At 36.2% G+C, this 22,120-nt stretch overlaps 1 protein-coding gene across 1 annotated transcript in view; it reads right to left on the reverse strand.

The window, feature by feature from the left end:
* LOC133665325 (phosphorylase b kinase regulatory subunit beta-like) overlaps window positions 1–22,120 on the reverse strand; it is a 151,419-nt gene that overhangs the window by 57,714 nt on the left and 71,585 nt on the right. The window contains exon 12 of the mRNA XM_062070594.1: window positions 12,398–12,557. Within this exon, the coding sequence (XP_061926578.1) occupies window positions 12,398–12,557 (160 nt within the window). The remainder of the gene's footprint in view (window positions 1–12,397; window positions 12,558–22,120) is intronic.

The following is a 22,120-nucleotide window of genomic DNA, read 5'->3' on the forward strand; positions in this document are numbered from 1 at the left end:
TGCATCTTGGTTAAAGTTTTCATCAACAAATTTGAGTCAAACAGATTCAAACGAATACATATTTTACATACCATGTGCCGTATTTTCCAGACTACAGAACCCGCACCCGCACCCACAAAATTTTACCAAAAGTGAAAATGTTTCCCTTACATTAGCCGCACCGCAGATATAAACGTTGTGAAATGAGTTATTTACACGGAAATATTTTATAAATTTATTTACATACCTTAATTGTTTCCAAACGGTGTCCGTAACAGGGCAGTAAAACGGCTGATCAAGCAAAACAGAAGCCATCGTCATGGACCCACATGGGCCAAACAGACTCAATAACTCCACGGTGACGCTTTGGTGAATTTACTGAGGAATTTGTGAAACTTAAACAACACAAAAAGAAGGCCATTGCAAGCTAATAATGCTAACACAGACACGTGTACACATGTTAGCTAATGCTAGCAATGCAAACTTTATTACGTGACAATAGCGCGTACAACTATGCACGAAAACACTCCCACAGACGTCACACATGGGACGGTGTAATAAGCATGAATTGTTTTGGTTGTATTGTGAAACTTTGCTTGGAGTGATGAATGAAGAATCCATACTAGTAGCAACGCAGATAACATTGCTGGCTTTATTACGTGACAATAGCGCGTACAAATATGCATGAAAACACTCCTACAGACGTCAGACGTGGGACAGTTTAATGCGTATGAATTGTTTTAGTTATTTTTGTAAATAGGGATGTCCGATAATGGCTTTTTGCCGATATCCGATATGCCGATATTGTCCAACTCTTTAATTACCAATACCGATATCGACCGATACCGATATCAACCGATATATACAGTCGTGGAATTAGCACATTATTATGTCTAATTTGGACAACCAGGTATGGTGAAGATAAGGTACTTTTAAAAAAAAATTATAAAATAAAATAAGATAAATAAATTAAAAACATTTTCTTGAATAAAAAAGAAAGTAAAACAATATAAAAACAGTTACATAGAAACTAGTAATTAATGAAAATTTGTCAAATTAACTGTTAAAGGTTAGTACTATTAGTGGAGCAGCAGCACGCACAATCATGTGTGCTTACGGACTGTATCCCTTGCAGACTGTATTGATATATATTGATGTATAATGTAGGAACCAGAATATTAATAACAGAAAGAAACAACCCTTTTGTGTGAATGAGGAGGGAGGTTTTTTGGGTTGGTGCATTAATTGTAAATGTATCTTGTGTTTTTTATGTTGATTTAATTAAAAAAAAACAAAAAAAAAATGATACCGATAATAAAAAAAACGATACCGATAATTTCCGATATTACATTTTAACGCATTTATCGGCCGATAATATCGGCAGGCCGATATTATCGGACATCCCTATTAAAAACATCTTCTTGAATAAAAAAGAAAGTAAAACAATATAAAAACAGTTAAATAGAAACTAGTAATTAATGAAAATGAGTAAAATTAACTGTTAAAGGTTAGTACTATTAGTGGAGCAGCAGCACGCACAATCATGTGTGCTTACGGACTGTATCCCTTGCAGACTGTATTGATATATATTGATATATAATGTAGGAACCAGAATATTAATAACAGAAAGAAACAACCCTTTTGTGTGAATGAGTGTGAATGGGGGAGGGAGGTTTTTTGAGTTGGTGCATTAATTGTAAGTGTATCTTGTGTTTTTTATGTGGATTTAATAAAAAAAAAATTTTAAAAAATAAAAATAAAAAACGATACTGATAATAAAAAAAACGATACCGATAATTTCCGATATTACATTTTAACGCATTTATCGGCCGATAATATCGGCAGGCCGATATTATCGGACATCCCTATTAAAAACATCTTGAATAAAAAAGAAAGTAAAACAATATAAAAACAGTTAAATACAAACTAGTAATTAATGAAAATGTGTAAAATTAACTGTTAAAGGTTAGTACTATTAGTGGAGCAGCAGCACGCACAATCATGTGTGCTTACGGACTGTATCCCTTGCAGACTGTATTGATATATATTGATATATAATGTAGGAACCAGAATATTAATAACAGAAAGAAACAACCCTTTTGTGTGAATGAGGAGGGAGGTTTTTTGGGTTGGTGCATTAATTGTAAATGTATCTTGTGTTTTTTATGTTGATTTAATTTTTTTTTTAAAAACAAAAAAAACCCGATACTGATAATAAAAAAACCGATACCGATAATTTCCTATATTACATTTTAACGCATTTATCGGCCGATAATATCGGCAGGCCGATATTATCGGACATCCCTATTAAAAACATCTTCTTGAATAAAAAATAAAGTAAAACAATATAAAAACAGTTAAATAGAAACTAGTAATTAATGAAAATTTGTAAAATTAACTGTTAAAGGTTAGTACTATTAGTGGACCAGCAGCACGCACAATCATGTGTGCTTACGGACTGTATCCCTTGCAGACTGTATTGATATATATTGATGTAGGAACCAGAATATTAATAACAGAAGGAAACAACCCTTTTGTGTGAATGAGGAGGGAGGTTTTTTGGGTTGGTGCATTAATTGTAAATGTATCTTGTGTTTTTTATGTTGATTTAATAAAAAAATAAAAAATAAAAAATAAAACGATACTGATAATTAAAAAAACGATACCGATAATTTCCGATATTACATTTTAACGCATTTATCGGCCGACATCCCTATTAAAAACATATTCTTGAATAAAAAAGAAAGTAAAACAATATAAAAACAGTTACATAGAAACTAGTAATTAATGAAAATTTGTAAAATTAACTGTTAAAGGTTAGTACTATTAGTGGAGCAGCAGCACGCACAATCATGTGTGCTTACGGACTGTATCCCTTGCAGACTGTATTGATATATATTGATATATAATGTAGGAACCACAATATTAATAACAGAAAGAAACAACCCTTTTGTGTGAATGAAGAGGGAGGTTTTTTGGGTTGGTGCACTAATTGTACGTGTATCTTGTGTTTTTTATGTGGATTTAATAAAAAAAAAAAAAAAACGATACTGATAATAAAAAAAAAAACGATACCGATATTTTCCGATATTACATTTTAACGCATTTATCGGCATCTCTAGGCATAATAATGTGTTAAGTCCACGACTGTATATATCGGTTGATATCGGTAATAAAGAGGAATATCGGATATCGGCAAAAAAGCCTTTATCGGGCATCTCTAGTTTTATCACACTTTTTTTCTTTTTTTTTTTTCATCCCGCCATTTCTGCACCTTTGCCCGCCATTTCTCCCCTGCGTGGCTGGTGCCTTGCGAAAGCCTTCGGAGGCTGTTAGTGAAATGCCAAAGTCATCTGTGCGGCGCTAAGAGGGTGTGAAATGAAGACGGAGCGAGTGTCACCGGGCGATGAGGGGTCATTACTGGACCCTCAAAGGCGGCACATTATGTCAATTTTACAGGTCACGCTCATGTGGGTCAGCGCATTTTTTTTTTATCTGCCCGGTCTCCGTGACACCTCGCCGCTCCGTAATGAGACCATGTGTGTGTGTGTGTGTGTGTGTGTAAGTTGAAACGTACATCAGAAGGCACCATGTCAAGCAGTCGCAGACACCTGATGGTCGGCGATGATCGGGCGGAAGCAGATGGCATCAGGATGTCGCGATTACGCACGCTCCCCGCACATGTTGCGGTATTTTTTTTTTTTTTTTACCTTCTGCATATCAATCATATTTTCTCTCTTGCTGGAGAATGTGCGTGTCGTCTTTTTTTTGTTTTGAGGCGCCCACATTATTGACGACGCTCTTATTCTGAAAATCTACCGCCGGGGGGGGCGTTGTGCTTTGTGTCTGCTTCACACCCACCAGGGAGAAATATGTTTCCCCCCCCAACATATTTTCTTTCATTAGCCAGTCCGGAAGATCAGACTGGATTTTCAAAAAATACAAAATAAATGTTTCCATAAAAATGTGCGTAAATATTATTTATTATAGTACAAAACCCAACACCAGAGAAGTTGGCACGTTGTGTAAATGGTAAATAAAAAGAGAATACAATTATTTGCAAATCCTTTTCAACTTATATTTAATTGAATAGACTGCAAAGACAAGATACTTAACGTTCCAACTGAGAAACATACATTTTTTTTTGCAAATAATCATTAACTTAGAATTTAATGGCAGCAACACATTGCAAAAAAGTTGTCACAGAGGCATTTTTACCACTGTGTTACATGGCCTTTCCTTTTAACAACACTCAGTAAACGTTTGGGAACTGAGGAGACACATTTTTGAAGCTTTTCAGGTGGAATTCTTTCCCATTCTTGCTTGATGTACTTGAGACAGGTCTGGACTACAGGCAGGCCGGTCTAGTACCCGCACTCTTTTACAACGAAGCCACGCTGTTGTAACACGTTGACGATGTATTGATTTTGTATTATTTTTAATAATGACAACATATTAATTTTGTATTGTTTTAATAATAACGACGTATTAATTTTGTATTATTTTTAATAAAGACAATGTATTATTTTGTATTATTTTTAATAATGACGACGTATTAATTTTGTATCATTGGTAATAATGACGACATTAATTTTGTATTATTTCTAATAATGACCATGTATTAATTTTGTATTATTTTTAATAATGACAACATATTAATTTTGTATTATTTGTAATAATGACGACATATTAATTTTGTATTATTTCTAATAATGACGACATTAATTTTGTATTATTTCTAATAATGACCATGTACTAATTTTGTATTATTTTTAATAATGACGACATATTAATTTTGTATTATTTATAATAATTACGATGTATTAATTTTGTATAATTTTTAATAATAACGACGTATTAATTTTGTATTATTTTAAATAATAACGACGTATTAATTTTGTATTATTTGTAATAATGACGACATTAATTTTGTATCATTTCTAATAATGACCATGTATTAATTTTGTATTATTTGTAATAATGACGACATTAATTTTGTATTATTTCTGATAATGACCATGTATTAATTTTGTATTATTTTTAATAATGACGACGTATTAATTTTGTATTTTTTGTAATAATGGCCATGTATTCATTTTGTATTATTTTTAATAATGACGACGTATTAATTTTGTATTATTTGTAATGATGACGACATTCATTTTGTATTTTTTCTAATAATGACCATGTATTAATTTTGTATTATTTTTAATAATGACGACGTATTAATTTTGTATTATTTTTAATAATGACGATGTATTAATTTTGTATTATTTCTAATAATGACGACATGTTAATTTTGTATTATTTATAATAATGACGATGTATTAATTTTGTATAATTTTTAATAATAACGACATATTAATTTTGTATTATTTTCAATAATAACGACGTATTAATTTTGTATTATTTGTAATAATGACGACATTAATTTTGTATTATTTCTAATAATGACCATGTATTAATTTTGTATTATTTCTAATAATGACGACGTATTAATTTTGTATTTTTTGTAATAATGGCCATGTATTAATTTTGTATTTATTTTAATAATGACGACGTATTAATTTTGTATTATTTGTAATGATGACGACATTAATTTTGTATTATTTCTAATAATGACCATGTATTAATTTTGTATTATTTTTAATAATGACGACGTATTAATTTTGTATTATTTTTAATAATGACGATGTATTAATTTTGTATTATTTTTAATAATGACGACATATTAATTTTGTATTATTTATAATAATGACAATGTATTAATTTTGTATAATTTTTAATAATAACGACGTATTAATTTTGTATTATTTTTAATAATAACGACGTATTAATTTTGTATTATTTGTAATAATGACGACATTCATTTTGTATTATTTCTAATAATGACCATGTATTAATTTTGTATTATTTTTAATAATGACGACGTATTAATTTTGTATTATTTGTAATAATGGCCATGTATTAATTTTGTATTATTTTTAATAATGACGACGTATTAAGTTTGTATTATTTGTAATGTTGACGACATTAATTTTCTATTATTGCTAATAATGACCATGTATTAATTTTGTATTATTTTTAATAATGACGACGTATTAATTTTGTATTATTTTTAATAATGACGATGTATTAATTTTGTATTATTTTTAATAATGACGACATATTAATTTTGTATTATTTATAATAATGACGATGTATTAATTTTGTATAATTTTTAATAATAACGACGTATTAATTTTGTATTATTTTTAATAATAACGACGTATTAATTTTGTATTATTTTTAACAATGACCATGTATTAATTTTGTATTATTTCTAATAATGACGACATTAATTTTGTATTATTTCTAATAATGACCATGTATTAATTTTGTATTATTTTTAATAATGACGACGTATTAATTTTGTATTATTTGTAATGATGACGATATTAATTTTGTATTATTTCTAATAATGACGACATTAATTTTGTATTATTTATAATAATGACCATGTACTAATTTTGTATTATTTTTAATAATGACGACGTATTAATTTTGTATTATTTGTAATAATGGCCATGTATTAATTTTGTATTATTTTTAATAATGACGACGTGTTAATTTTGTATTATTTGTAATGATGACGACATTAATTTTGTATTATTTCTAATAATGACCATGTATTAATTTTGTATTATTTTTAATAATGACGACGTATTAATTTTGTATTATTTTTAATAATGACGATGTATTAATTTTGTATTATTTCTAATAATGACGACATGTTAATTTTGTATTATTTATAATAATGACGATGTATTAATTTTGTATAATTGTTAATAATAACGACATATTAATTTTGTATTATTTTCAATAATAACGACGCATTAATTTTGTATTATTTGTAATAATGACGACATTAATTTTGTATTATTTCTAATAATGACCATGTATTAATTTTGTATTATTTCTAATAATGACGACGTATTAATTTTGTATTTTTTGTAATAATGGCCATGTATTAATTTTGTATTTATTTTAATAATGACGACGTATTAATTTTGTAATATTTGTAATAATGACTACATTAATTTTGTATTATTTCTAATAATGACCATGTATTAATTTTGTATTATTTTTAATAATGACGACGTATTAATTTTGTATTATTTTTAATAATGACGACGTATTAATTTTGTAATATTTGTAATAATGACTACATTAATTTTGTATTATTTCTAATAATGACCATGTATTAATTTTGTATAATTTTTAATAATAACGACGTATTAATTGTGTATTATTTTTAATAATGACGACGTATTAATTTTGTAATATTTGTAATAATGTCTACATTAATTTTGTATTATTTCTAATAATGACCATGTATTAATTTTGTATTATTTTTAATAATGACGACGTATTAATGTTCTATTATTTGTAATAATGACCATGTACTCATTTTGTATTATTTTTAATAATGACGGCACTAATTGCATCCATGTTGACATCTCCATCTTGCATCTTAATCTGAAGCAGGTGTGCGGTAAAAAGTCGCAAACTCTAAAACTTTCACTTCTGTGATTTTGATGGAAAACCTCGAGTTTTATGGAGTGTTTTTCCCAACCAACATCAAACGTGCGATTAAAACTCAGCCTTTTCTCTCTTTGTTTGTGGTGTGTTCCAAAAAGAGGCACAACAAGAGCAGTGTAACTCTCCCAGGGGAATGTTTTATCTCTTCTCCTCGTTCTTCGCTGGCAAACAGAGGCTAAACATGAAGTGAGATTGTTTCCTCCGTCTCCATGGCGACCGACTCCCCCGCTCAACATCCTGTGTGCTAATTGACCTCGAGTGACGTCGCATCACGTGCATTGCTTTATGTCCAACTCTTATATCTGTGTACATTAACGTGTGTGTGTGTGTGTACGTGTATGTGTGTGTGTGTGTGTGTGTACACGTGTGTGTGTGTGTGTGTGTACGTGTGCGTGTGTGTTAACCGTCTCGAGGGAGACCGAGTTCTGATTTAAAAGCACCTCCTTGGCGATATGCAGCACTTTCTGGGTCATGAGAGAGTTTGAATCCATTCGATTTATATGCAAACTCACACACACACACACACACACACACACACACACACACACACACACACACACACACACACACACACACACACACACACACACACACACACACACGCACACACACACACACACACGCACACATCCTTACACGTGTTCTTCTTTCGATATTTTTACGGCAACATTTTTCTCTCCGACGACATGTTTGGTTAGTCTGCACGAATGAATCTTTGCATGAGCTCCTTTAAGACTATTCTAGTGCGCACGTGTGGCTGTAGGCAACCGCCGTAGGTAGTTTTTTTTTCTCCTAATGAACTCCTCAAAAACGCAGCAACTTTATCTAAAATGACGCTACGCTAAAAGTGTTAGGTTTGTACTGTTGTTTACCATCAGCGTTTTTAATGCTGACTAATTTGCTAGTTTGCTCTCCAATGCTATTACAACATTGTTGTGTACGTGTTCATAAGTGACATGCACTTGTTCATAAGTGACACGTGCGTGTTCATAAGTGACATGCGCATGTTCATAAGTGACATGCGTGTGTTCATAAGTGACATTCGCGTGTTCATAAGTGGCATGCACGTGTTCATAAGCGACATGTGTGTGTTCATAAGTGACATGTGCGTGTTCATAAGTGATATGCTACCTGTTCATAAGTGACATGCACATGTTCATAAGTGACATACATGTGTTCATAAGTGACATGCGTGTGTTCATAAGTGACATTCGCGTGTTTATAAGTGACATGCACCTGATCATAAGTGGCATGCACGTGTTCATAAGTGACATGTGTGTGTTCATAAGTGACATGTGCGTGTTCATAAGTGACATGCACATGTTCATAAGTGACATGCATGTGTTTATTAGTGACATGGACGTGTTCATAAGTGACATGCACGTGTTCGTTAGTGACATGCACGTGTGTATTAGTGACATGCATGTGTTCATAAGTGACATGCACATGTTCACAAGTGACATGCACATGTTTATTAGTGACATGCACATGCGTATGAGTGACATGCACGTGTTCATAAGTGACATGCACGTGTTCATAAGAGACTTGCACATGTTCACAAGTGACATGCACATGTTTATTAGTGACATGCACGTGTGTATTAGTGACATGTACATGCGTATGAGTGACATGCATGTGTTCATAAGTGACATGCACGTGTTCATAAGTGACATGCACATGTTCATAAGTGACATACATGTGTTCATAAGTGACATGGACGTGTTCATAAGTGACTTGCACATGTTCATAAGTGACATGCACGTGTGTATTAGTGACATGCATGTGTTCATAAGTGACATGCACATGTTCATAAGAGACTTGCACATGTTCACAAGTGACATGCACATGTTCATAAGTGAAATGTACGTGTTCATAAGTGACATGCACATGTTCATAAGTGAAATGTACGTGTTCATAAGTGACATGCACGTGTTTGTTAGTGACATGCACGTGTGTATTAGTGACATGCATGTGTTCATAAGTGACATGCACATGTTCATAAGAGACTTGCACATGTTCACAAGTGACATGCACATGTTTATTAGTGACATGCACATGCGTATGAGTGACATGCACGTGTTCATAAGTGACATGCACGTGTTCATAAGTGACATGCACATGTTCATAAGTGACATGCACGTGTGTATTAGTGACATGCACGTGTGTATTAGTGACATGCACATGCGTATGAGTGACATGCATGTGTTCATAAGTGACATGCACTTGTTCATAAGTGACACGTGCGTGTTCATAAGTGACATGCGCATGTTCATAAGTGACATGCGTGTGTTCATAAGTGACATTCGCGTGTTCATAAGTGGCATGCACGTGTTCATAAGCGACATGTGTGTGTTCATAAGTGACATGTGCGTGTTCATAAGTGATATGCTACCTGTTCATAAGTGACATGCACATGTTCATAAGTGACATACATGTGTTCATAAGTGACATGCGTGTGTTCATAAGTGACATTCGCGTGTTTATAAGTGACATGCACCTGATCATAAGTGGCATGCACGTGTTCATAAGTGACATGTGTGTGTTCATAAGTGACATGTGCGTGTTCATAAGTGACATGCACATGTTCATAAGTGACATGCATGTGTTTATTAGTGACATGGACGTGTTCATAAGTGACATGCACGTGTTCGTTAGTGACATGCACGTGTGTATTAGTGACATGCATGTGTTCATAAGTGACATGCACATGTTCACAAGTGACATGCACATGTTTATTAGTGACATGCACATGCGTATGAGTGACATGCACGTGTTCATAAGTGACATGCACGTGTTCATAAGAGACTTGCACATGTTCACAAGTGACATGCACATGTTTATTAGTGACATGCACGTGTGTATTAGTGACATGTACATGCGTATGAGTGACATGCATGTGTTCATAAGTGACATGCACGTGTTCATAAGTGACATGCACATGTTCATAAGTGACATACATGTGTTCATAAGTGACATGGACGTGTTCATAAGTGACTTGCACATGTTCATAAGTGACATGCACGTGTGTATTAGTGACATGCATGTGTTCATAAGTGACATGCACATGTTCATAAGAGACTTGCACATGTTCACAAGTGACATGCACATGTTCATAAGTGAAATGTACGTGTTCATAAGTGACATGCACATGTTCATAAGTGAAATGTACGTGTTCATAAGTGACATGCACGTGTTTGTTAGTGACATGCACGTGTGTATTAGTGACATGCATGTGTTCATAAGTGACATGCACATGTTCATAAGAGACTTGCACATGTTCACAAGTGACATGCACATGTTTATTAGTGACATGCACATGCGTATGAGTGACATGCACGTGTTCATAAGTGACATGCACGTGTTCATAAGTGACATGCACATGTTCATAAGTGACATGCACGTGTGTATTAGTGACATGCACGTGTGTATTAGTGACATGCACATGCGTATGAGTGACATGCATGTGTTCATAAGTGACATGCACGTGTTCATAAGTGACATGCACATGTTCATAAGTGACATGCACGTGTGTATTAGTGACATGCACGTGTTCATAAGTGACATGCACATGTTCATAAGTGAAATGTACGTGTTCATAAGTGACATGCACATGTTCATAAGTGACATGCATGTGTTTATTAGTGACATGGACGTGTTCATAAGTGACATGCACATGTTCATAAGTGACATGCACATGTTCATAAGTGAAATGTACGTGTTCATAAGTGACATGCACATGTTCATAAGTGACATGCACATGTTCATAAGTGAAATGTACGTGTTCATAAGTGACATGCACATGTTCATAAGTGACATGCACATGTTCATAAGTGAAATGTACGTGTTCATAAGTGACATGCACATGTTCATAAGTGACATGCACATGTTCATAAGTGACATGTACGTGTTCATAAGTGACATGCACGTGTTCATAAGTGACATGTACGTGTTCATAAGTGACATGCACGTGTTCATAAGTGACATGCACATGTTCATAAGTGATATGCACATGTTCATAAGTGATATGCACATGTTCATAAGTGACATGCACGTGTTCATAAGTGACATGCACGTGTTTTCCAACTTTTATCTTAATATTGCACAAATGTTCAGTTTTTCTTGTAACATTCTGACTTGCATTGAGTAAAATGACGACTTTTATTATAATACTGCCAAAATTCTACCTTTTTCTTGTGAAATTGTGACCTTTTTCTTGTGAAATTCCAAATCCTTTTTCACAACAAGCTTTTCTATATTTGCATAGTATGTATATATTAGTCATGTTGTAAATACACATCTTTATATATCTAGAAAGGGCGGGTCCTAAAGAGGGAGCCATTTTTTCGGAGGTCTGAATAAGGTAAGGACTACATGAATGTGTGTGTGTGTGTGTGTGTGTGCGTGTGTGTGTGTGTGTGTGTGTGTGTGTGTGTGTGTGTGTGTGTGTGTGTGTGTGTGTGTGTGCGTGTGTGTGTGACGCACATTCGAAGCTGAAATCCAGCGAGAGTCTCCCGCAATATGTCTTTTTTTTTCTTTTCGTTTTGTTTTTTTCCGTGGCCCTGCCCCGGCGCTAAGATAAGAGCGGCGCCCGTGCGGCCCACAATCTGATGCTGCCGCCGTGCCACGGGGCACAATCCAATTTCCTCCCGCGCGGCAAAGAAAACATGTTTTAATCAATGATTAATGCTGCTGTTTATCTGCTGCATATTCCAGCAGGACAAAAGTGTCAGCTGACGCATTGTGTCCTCGCACCGCCACCTTAAACATGGCCGCCGTCTTTCAACCTCAGCCTTTTGTCTCTGCTCGCCGTCCTGTCTTTTCGGGGGGGGGCCTTGACATTTGCGGCGCAAATTGCGCGGCCTTTGAGGCGACCCGCCCGCAGGACTCGTCCTGACACGACGGACAAAGGAAGTCCGCGTCGCCCGCCTCCTTTATCGGCGCCGCCTGGACTCTGTGCCGCACCGTCCAATTACGGCTGGACACGATACGGCTGAGGACTGTATCACGATAGTTTCGCTATTGACCTGACACGTGAAGCGTGACGAATTAGGCGGCGATTCCAGCTTTGACCACATCGTAAAAATGCCATGTGGAGTGGCGCTTTCCATCATTTTCAGCAGAGTGCTTTGCAAAAAAAAATATAAATCCGTTCCCTACTGAATAAATCTGTTTTTAACACTTTAGTATGCGGAACATATTGTAAGTAACAAAGACTTCATTTAGAGTTATTTGGTTAGGGTTAGGGTTGGGGTTAGGGTTAGGGTTGTGGTTAGGGTTAGGGTTGAGGTTGACGTTGGGGTTAGGGTTAGGGTGAGAGGGTCGGGGTTGGGATTAAGGTTAGGTTTAGGGTTGTTGTATAATAAGGCAATGCAGAATAAGGCATTAATAAGTACCTAATAATGACTAATAAAGTACCAATAGGATTAGGTTTAGGGTTAGGGTTAGAGTTAGGGGGTTAGGGTTAGGGTTAGGGTTGTTGTATAATAAAGCCATGCAGAATAAGGCGTTAATAAGTCCTTGATAATGACTAATTAAGAACCAATAGGGTCAGGGTTAGGGTTCGAGGGTTAGAGGGTTAGAGGGTTAGAAGGATAGGGTTAGAGAGTTAGGGTTGGGGTTGGGGTTAGGGTTAGGGATGTTGTATAATAAGGCCATGTGGAATAAGGCATTCATAAGTACTTAATAATGACTAATAAAGAACCAATATGATTAGGGTTAGGGTTAGGGTTGGGGTTAGGGCTGGGGTTAGGGCTAGAGGTTTAGGGTTAGAGGGTTAGGGTTGTTGTATAATAAGGCCATGCAGAATAAGGTATTAATAAGTACTTAATCATGACTAATTAAGAACCAATAGGGTCAGGGTTAGGGTAAGAGGGTTCAAAGGTTCAAGGAATAGAGGGTTAGAGAGTTAGGGTTAGGGTTAGGTTTGGGGTTGGGGTTGGGGTTGGGGTTAGGGTTAGGGTTAGGGGTTTGGGTTAGGGTTGTTGTATAATAAGGCCATGCAGAATAAGGCATTAATAAGTACTTAATCATGACTAATTAAGAACCAATAGGGTCAGGGCTAGGGTAAGAGGGTTCAAAGGTTCGAGGATTAGAGAGTTAGAGAGTTAGGGTTAGGGTTAGGTTTGGGGTTGGGGTTAGGGTTAGGGTTAGGGGTTAGGGTTAGGGTTGTTGTATAATAAAGCCATGCAGAATAAGGCGTTAATAAGTCCTTGATAATGACTAATTAAGAACCAATAGGGTCAGGGTTAGGGTTCGAGGGTTATAGGGTTAGAGGGATAGGGTTAGAGAGTTAGGGTTAGGGTTGGGGTTGGGGTTGGGGTTAAGGTTAGGGATGTTGTATAATAAGGCCATGTGGAATAAGGCATTCATAAGTACTTAATAATGACTAATAAAGAACCAATATGATTAGGGTTAGGGTTAGGGTTAGAGGGTTAGGGTTAGGGCTGGGGTTAGGGCTAGAGGTTTAGGGTTAGAGGGTTAGGGTTGTTGTATAATAAGGCCATGCAGAATAAGGCGTTAATAAGTCCTTGATAATGACTAATTAAGAACCAATAGGGTCAGGGTTAGGGTTCGAGGGTTAGAGGGTTAGAGGGATAGGGTTAGAGAGTTAGGGTTGGGGTTGGGGTTGGGGTTGGGGTTAGGGTTAGGGATGTTGTATAATAAGGCCATGTGGAATAAGGCATTCATAAGTACTTAATAATGACTAATAAAGAACCAATATGATTTGGGTTAGGGTTAGGGTTAGGGCTATAGGTTTAGGGTTAGAGGGTTAATGTTGTTGTATAATAAGGCCATGCAGAATAAGGCATTAATAAGTACTTAATCATGACTAATTAAGAACCAATAGGGTCAGGGTTAGGGTAAGAGGGTTCAAAGGAACGAGGATTAGAGGGTTAGAGGGTTAGGGTTAGAGAGTTAGGGTTAGGGTTAGGGTTGGGGTTAGGGTTAGGGTTAGGGTTAAGGTTAGGGTTGTTTTATAATAAGGCCATGCAGAATAAGGCATTAATAAGTACTTAATAATGACTAATAAAGAACCAATAGGATTAGGTTTAGGGTTAGGGTTAGGGTTAGAGGGTTAGGGTTAGGGTTGTTGTATAATAAATCCATGCAAAATAAGCCATTAATAAGTATTTAATAATGACTAATTAAGAGCCAATATGTTACTAATTTGCATCTTAATAAGCAACTAATTAATGGTGAATATGTTCCCCATAGGGTTAGGGTTAGGGTTAGCGTTAGCGTTGGTTAGGGTCAGGGTTGGGGTTAGGGTTAGGGTTGGGGTTGGGGTTAGGGTTGAGGTTGAGGTTAGTTTTAGGGTTGTTGTATGATAAGGCCATGCAGAATAAGGCCTTAATAGGGTTAGGGTTAGGGTTGGGTTATGGTTAGGGTTAGGGTTAAGGTTAGGGTTAGGGTTGGGGTTGTGGTTAGGGTTAGGGTTAGGGGGTTAGGATTAGGGTTGTTGTATAATAAGGCCATGCAGAATAAGGCATTAATAAGTACTTAATAATGACTAATAAAGAACCAATAGGATTAGGGTTAGGGTTAGCGGGTTGGGGTTAAAGCTAGGGTTAGGGTTAGAGGGTTAGGGTTGTTGTATAATAAGGCCATGCAGAATAAGGCATTAATAAGTACTTAATCATGACTAATTAAGAGCCAATATGTTACTAATTTGCATGTTAATAAGCAACTAATTAATGGTGAATATGTTCCCCATAGGGTCAGGGTAGGGGTTGGGGTCAGGGTTAGGGTTAGGGTTGTTGTATAATAAGGCCATGCAGAATAAGGCATTATTAGGGTCAGGGTTGGGGCTAGGATTAGGGCTAGGGTTAGGTGTAGGGTTAGGTTTAGGGTAAGGGTTACGGTTAGGATTAGAGGGTTAGGGTTGGGGCTAGGGTTAGGTTGTTGCATAATAATGCCATGCAGAATAAGGCATTAATAAGTACTTAATAATGACTAATAGGGTTAGGGTTAGAGGGTTAGGGTTGTTATATAATAAGGCCATGCAGAATAAGGCATTAATAAGTACTTAATCATGACTAATTAAGAGCCAATATGTCACTAATTTGCATGTTAATAAGCAACCAATTAATGGTGAATATGTTCCCCATAGGGTTAGGTTGGGTTAGGGTTAGGGTTAGGGTTGGGGTCAGGGTTAGGGTTAGGGTTAGGGTTAGGGTTAGGGTTAGGGTTAGGGTTAGGTTCAGGGTTAGGGTTGAGGTTAGGGTTGAGGTTAGGGTTAGGGTTAGGGTTAGGGTTAGGGTTAGGGTTAGGGTTAGGGTTAAGGTTAGTGTTGTTGTATAATAAGGCCATGCAGAATAAGGCATTAATAAGTACTTAATAATGACTAATTAAGAGCCAATATGTTACTAATTTGCATGTTAATAAGCAACCAATTAGTGGTGAATATGTTCCCCATAGGGTTAGGGTTAGGGTTAGGGTTGGGGTCAGGGTTAGGGTTAGGTTCATGGTTAGGGTTGAGGTTACGGTTAGGGTTGTTGTGTAATAAGGCCATGCAGAATAATGGTTAGGGTTAGGGTTAGGGTTAGGTTTGGGCTAGGGTTAGGGTTAGGGTTAGGGTTAGGGTTAGGGTTAGGGTTAAGGTTAGTGTTGTTGTATAATAAGGCCATGCAGAATAAGGCATTAATAAGTACTTAATAATGACTAATTAAGAGCCAATATGTTACTAATTTGCATGTTAATAAGCAACCAATTAGTGGTGAATATGTTCCCCATAGGGTTAGGGTTAGGGTTAGGGTTGGGGTCAGGGTTAGGGTTAGGTTCATGGTTAGGGTTGAGGTTACGGTTAGGGTTGTTGTGTAATAAGGCCATGCAGAATAAGGGTTAGGGTTAAGGTTAGGTTTAAGGTTAGGGTTAGGGTTTGTGTTGGTTAAGGTTAGGGTTAGGGTTAGGTTTAGGGTTGTTGTATAATAAGGCCATGCAGAATAAGGCATTAATAAGTACTTAATAATGACTAATTAAGAGCCAATATGTTACTAATTTGCATGTTAATAAGCAACCAATTAATGGTGAATATGTTTCCCATAGGGTTAGGGTTAGGGTTAGGGTTAGGGTTAGGGTTAGGGTTGGGGTTGGGGTCAGGGTTAGGGTTAGGGTTAGGTTCAGGGTTAGGGTTGAGGTTACGGTTAGGGTTGTTGTCTAATAAGGCCATGCAGAATAAGGGTTAGGGTTTGTGTTGATTAGGGTTAGGGTTAGGGTTAGAGGGTTAAGGTTAGTGATATTGTAGGGTTAGGGTTAGGGTTAACATATTCACCATAAATGGGTTAGGGTTGAGGTTAGGGTTAGGGTTGTTGTCTAATAAGGCCATGCAGAATAAGGGTTAGGGTTAGGGTTAGGGTTTGTGTTGGTTAGGGTTAGGGTTAGGGTTAGGGTTAGGGTTAGGGTTAGGTTTGAGGTTAGGGTTAGAGGGTTAGGGTTAGTGTTGTATAATAAGGCCATGCGGAATAAGGCATTAATAAGTACTTAATAATGACTAATTAAGAGCCAATATGTTACTAATTTGCATGTGGGTTTAGTGTTAGGGTTAGGGTTAGCCCTAATAAGCAACCAATTAATGGTGAATATGTTCCCCATAGGGTTATGGTTAGGGTTAGGGTTAGGGTTAGGTTTGGGTTAGGGTTAGGGTTAGGGTTAGGGTTTGTGTGGTTAGGGTTATGGTTAGGGTTAGAGGGTTAAGGTTAGTGTTGTTGTATAATAAGGCCATGCAGAATAAGGCATTAATAAGTACTTAATAATGACTAATTAAGAGCCAATATGTTACTATTTTGCATGTTAATAAGCAACTAATTAATGGTGAATATGTTCCCCATAGGGTTAGGGTTAGGGTTAGGGTTAGGGTTGGGGTCAGGGTTAGGGTTAGGTTCAGGGTTAGGGTTGAGGTTAGTGTTAGGGTTGTTGTGTTATAAGGCCATGCAGAATAAGGGTTAGGGTTAGGGTTGGGGTTAGGGTTTGGATTAGGGTTAGGGTTTGTGTTGGTTAGGGTTAGGGTTAGGTTTAGGGTTAGGGTTAGGGGGTTAGGGTTAGGGTTGTTGTATAATAAGGCCATGCAGAATAATGCATTAATAAGTACTTAATAATGACTAATTAAGAGCCAATATGTTACTAATTTGCATGTTAATAAGAAACCAATTAATGGTGAATATGTTCCCCATAGGGTTAGGGTTATGGTTAGGGTTGGGATCAGGGTTAGGGTTAGGTTCAGGGTTAGGGTTGAAGTTAGCGTTAGGGTTGTTGTGTAATAAGGCCATGCAGAATAAGGGTTAGGGTTAGGGTTAGGGTTTGTGTTGGTTAGGGTTAGAGGGTTAGGGTTAGGGTTGTTGTATAATAAGGCCATGCAGAATAAGGCATTAATAAGTACTTAATAATGACTAATTAAGAGCCAATATGTTACTAATTTGCATGTTAATAAGCAACCAATTTATGGTGAATATGTTCCCCATAGGGTTAGGGTTAGAGTTGGGGTCAGGGTTAGGGTTAGGTTCAGGGTTAGGGTTGAGGTTAGGGTTAGGGTTGTTGTGTAATAAGGCCATGCAGAATAAGGGTTAGGGTTAGGATTAGGGTTAGGGTTAGGGTTGGGGTTTGTGTTGGTTAGGGTTAGGGTTAGGGTTAGGGTTAGGGTTAGGGTTAGGGTTGTTGTGTAACAAGGCCATGCACAATAAGGCATTAATACGTACTTAATAATGACTAATTAAGAGCCAAATATGCTACTAATTTGCATGTTAATAAGAAACCAATTAATGATGAATATGTTCCCCATAGGGTTAGGGTTATGGTTAGCGTTGGGTTCAGGGTTAGGGTTAGGTTCAGGGTTAGGGTTGAGGTTAGGGTTAGGGTTGTTGTGTAATAAGGCCATGCAGAATAAGGGTTAGGGTTAGGGTTAGGGTTAGGGTTAGGGTTAGAGGGTTAGGGTTAGGGTTGTTGTATAATAAGGCCATGCAGAATAAGGGTTAGGGTTAGGGTTGAGGTTAGGGTTAGGGTTGTTGTGTAATAAGGCCATGCAGAATAAGGCATTAATAAGTACTTAATAATGACTAATTAAGAGACAATATGTTACTAATTTGCATGTTAATAAGCAACCAATTAATGGTGAATATGTTCCCCATAGGGTTAGGGTTAGGGTTAGAGGGTTAGGGTTAGGGTTGTTGTATAATAAGGCCATGCAGAATAAGGGTTAGGGTTGGGGTTAGGGTTAGGGTTAGGGTCAGGGTTAGGGTTGAGGTTAGGGTTAGGGTTGCTGTGTAATAAGGCCATGCAGAATAAGGGTAAGGGTTTGTGTTAGTTAGAGGTTAGGGTTAGGGTTAGGGTTTATCGCACTCATTACCAGCTTGCAACTAGTGTGCTAGTTGCCAACCATCAATTAGTGCACCAGTTACCAGCTAGTAATTGGCACCTTAGTGGCTATCTAGCAATCAGCACACTAGTTGGCAGCTAGTGATTAGTGCACTGGTTGACAACTAGTGAGTAGCGCACTAGTTGCCAGATAGCAATAAGCGCTTTAGTTGCCAGCCAGCGATTAGCACACTAGTAGTCAACTAGCGATTGTCTCACTAGTTACCAGCTAGCGACTAGCGCACTCGCTGTCAGCTAGAAATGAGCACACTAGCGATAAGCTGGTATGTGACAGAAGATGAAATAAAAAGGGAGTTTATTAAAGCTCAAACAGAAAGTGTTCCACATTCCAGCAGCCGGCGTTTGGTCTTCATGCTTGGAAGTCACGTCCTGCTGCCTGTGAATTGAAATGACAGATAAAGGAAGCCAATCAAAGCCCGATTTAGAAGGCGCTTCCTACGTTAATTAATATCTGTCAATTAATATGCTGGCAATCAGTCGCAAAAACAGACCCAAATTAAAAAGTTGGACAGCGGACTTGTGCGGCATGATGATGATGATGATGATGAGTACATGTCAAACTACTTCCTTAACGTAAATGACCGCCATAACCACAACACCAGGGGGTGCTCCACTAACCACGTTAAACCCAGATTCCGAACTAACAAAGGTCTTAACTCATTCTCTTTCTATGCCACATCAATGTGGAATGCGCTCCCAACAGGTATAAAAGAAAGGGCATCTCTATCCTCCTTCAAAACCGCTATAAAAGTTCACCTCCAGGCAGCTACAACCCTAAACTAACACCCTCCCCGGATTGCTAATAATCAAATGTAAACAATCAAATGCAGATTATTTTTCTTATGCCTTCTGATCTCTCTCTCTCTCTCTCTCTCTCTCTCTCTCTATGTCCACTACTTGATGTCCATATCCCACCCCCCCCCCCCACCCCACCCCCCCTCCACACTCCTGATTGTAAATAATGTAAATAATTCAATGTGATTATCTTGTGTGATGACTGTATTATGATGATAGTATATATGATAGTATATATCTGTATCATGAATCAATTTAAGTGGACCCCAACTTAAACAAGTTGAAAAACTTATTCGGGTGTTACCATTTAGTGGTCAATTGTACGGAATATGTACTTCACTGTGCAACCTACTAATAAAAGTCTCAATCAATCAATCAAAATGAGGATGATGTTGTTTGAATCACATCCATGTGGGAGGACAAACAGGCATCTATTTCTACATATTTCATATGATGTATCCAAATATGACTTTAGAGACATTTCTGGTAGCCTCCAGTCTTTCTGTGGAGTGACTGGAGGTGGACTAAGGCACAGAGTCACATAATTATTGTAATGTGTTCCATCCACAATGTCTTCTTTGTTTTATTTTATTTTATTTTATTTTATTTTATTTTATTTTATTTTATTTTATTTTATTTATTTTGTATTTTATTTATTTATTTAGTTCTTATTTTATTTTATTTATTTTATTTATTTTATTTATTTTATTTATTTTATTCATTTATTTCATTTATTTCATTTAATTTTATTACATTTATTTATTTTTTATTTTATTTATGTATTTATTTTTCATTTTATTTGTTTATTTTAATTTTATTTAGTTTTATTTTAATATTTTTTTAAATTGTATTTTATTTTATTTTATTTAGTTATTTATTTAGTTTAATTTTGTTTAATTTTATTTGTTATTGTATGTTGTTTGTTTTATTTTCTTTATTTTTATTTTCTTTATTTATTTTTATTATTTATTTTATTTAGTTTTTTTTACTTTTGAAAATTTTATTTTTTCATTTTATTTAGTTTTGTGTTATTGTTTATTTTTATTATATTTTGACACAACTATAGCACTAATTTCTTGCAGGCAACTAGTGCCCTAAACGCTAGTTGGAAACTAGTGTGTTAATCGCTAGTTGACAACCAGTGCACTATTGCTGTCCGACAACCAGTGCGACAATCGCTAACTGGAAACTGGTGTGTAAATCACTAACTTGCAACTAGCGCGCTAGTAGCTTGCTAGCAACTAATGTGCTAATCCATAACTTTCAAATAGTTTGCTAACTGCTAGTTCACAGTGCGCTAATCACTAGATGAAAAACTAGTGTGTTAATAACTTTCTCACAACAAATGTGCTAATCGCTAGATGGAAACTGGTGGTTTAATCACTAACTGACAACTAATTTTCTAATCGCTAGCTGAAAACAAGTGTGCTAATCACTAGCTGATAACTAGTGCGCCAATCGCTAGCTGAAAACGATTGTGTTCATTTAAAGCTGACAACTAGTGTGCTAATGGCGAGCTGACAACTAGTGTGCTAATCGTTACCTGACAACTAGTGTGCGAATGGCTAGCTTCAAACTAGTGTGCTAATCGCTAGGTGTAAACTTGTGTGTTAATCACTAGCTGACAATTAGTATGGAACCTAGTGCGCTAATTGATAGCTGACAATCACTGTGTTAATCGCTAGCTGACAACTAGTGTGCTAATCGCTAGGTGGAAACTTGAGTGTTAATCACTAGCTGACAATTAGTGTGGAACCTAGTGCGCTAATTGATGGCTGACAAATACTGTGTTAATCGCTAGGTGGAAACTTGTGTGTTAATCACTAGCTGACAATTAGTGTGGAACCTAGTGCGCTAATTGATGGCTGACAAATACTGTGTTAATCGCTAGCTGAAAACTAGTGTGCTAATTGCTAGCTCACCACTAGTGCACTAAAAAAAATGCTGCCAACTAGTGTGCTAGTCGCTAGTTAGAAACTAGTGTGTCAGTTAGTAGTTGACAACTAGTGTGCTAATCTCTGGCAACAAGTGCAATAATCACGAGCTGGAAACTGGTGTGTTAATCACTAACTCGCAACTAGCACGCTAATAGCTAGCTTGCAACTAATGTGCTAAGCAATAGTTGTCAAATAGTTTGCTAAATACTATCACAATCCAACAGTATAGCGCTGCTAATAACTATCTGGAAACTAGTGTGATGATTGCTAGCTTAAATCTAGAGTGCTAATTGCTAGATGGAAACTAGTGTGTTAATCGCTAGCTGGAGACTAGTGCGCTAATCGCTAGCTGACAACTGGTGCAGTCTGTGCTAGATATGTGAAATGCTAACATTGCAGTAATAATGTGTTGAAATGCTAACATTGCAGCAATAATGTGTTGAAATGCTAACATTGCTGCC

The sequence above is a fragment of the Entelurus aequoreus genome, linkage group LG02 (genome assembly GCF_033978785.1).
Source record: "Entelurus aequoreus isolate RoL-2023_Sb linkage group LG02, RoL_Eaeq_v1.1, whole genome shotgun sequence".
Taxonomy (NCBI): Eukaryota; Metazoa; Chordata; class Actinopteri; order Syngnathiformes; family Syngnathidae; genus Entelurus; species Entelurus aequoreus.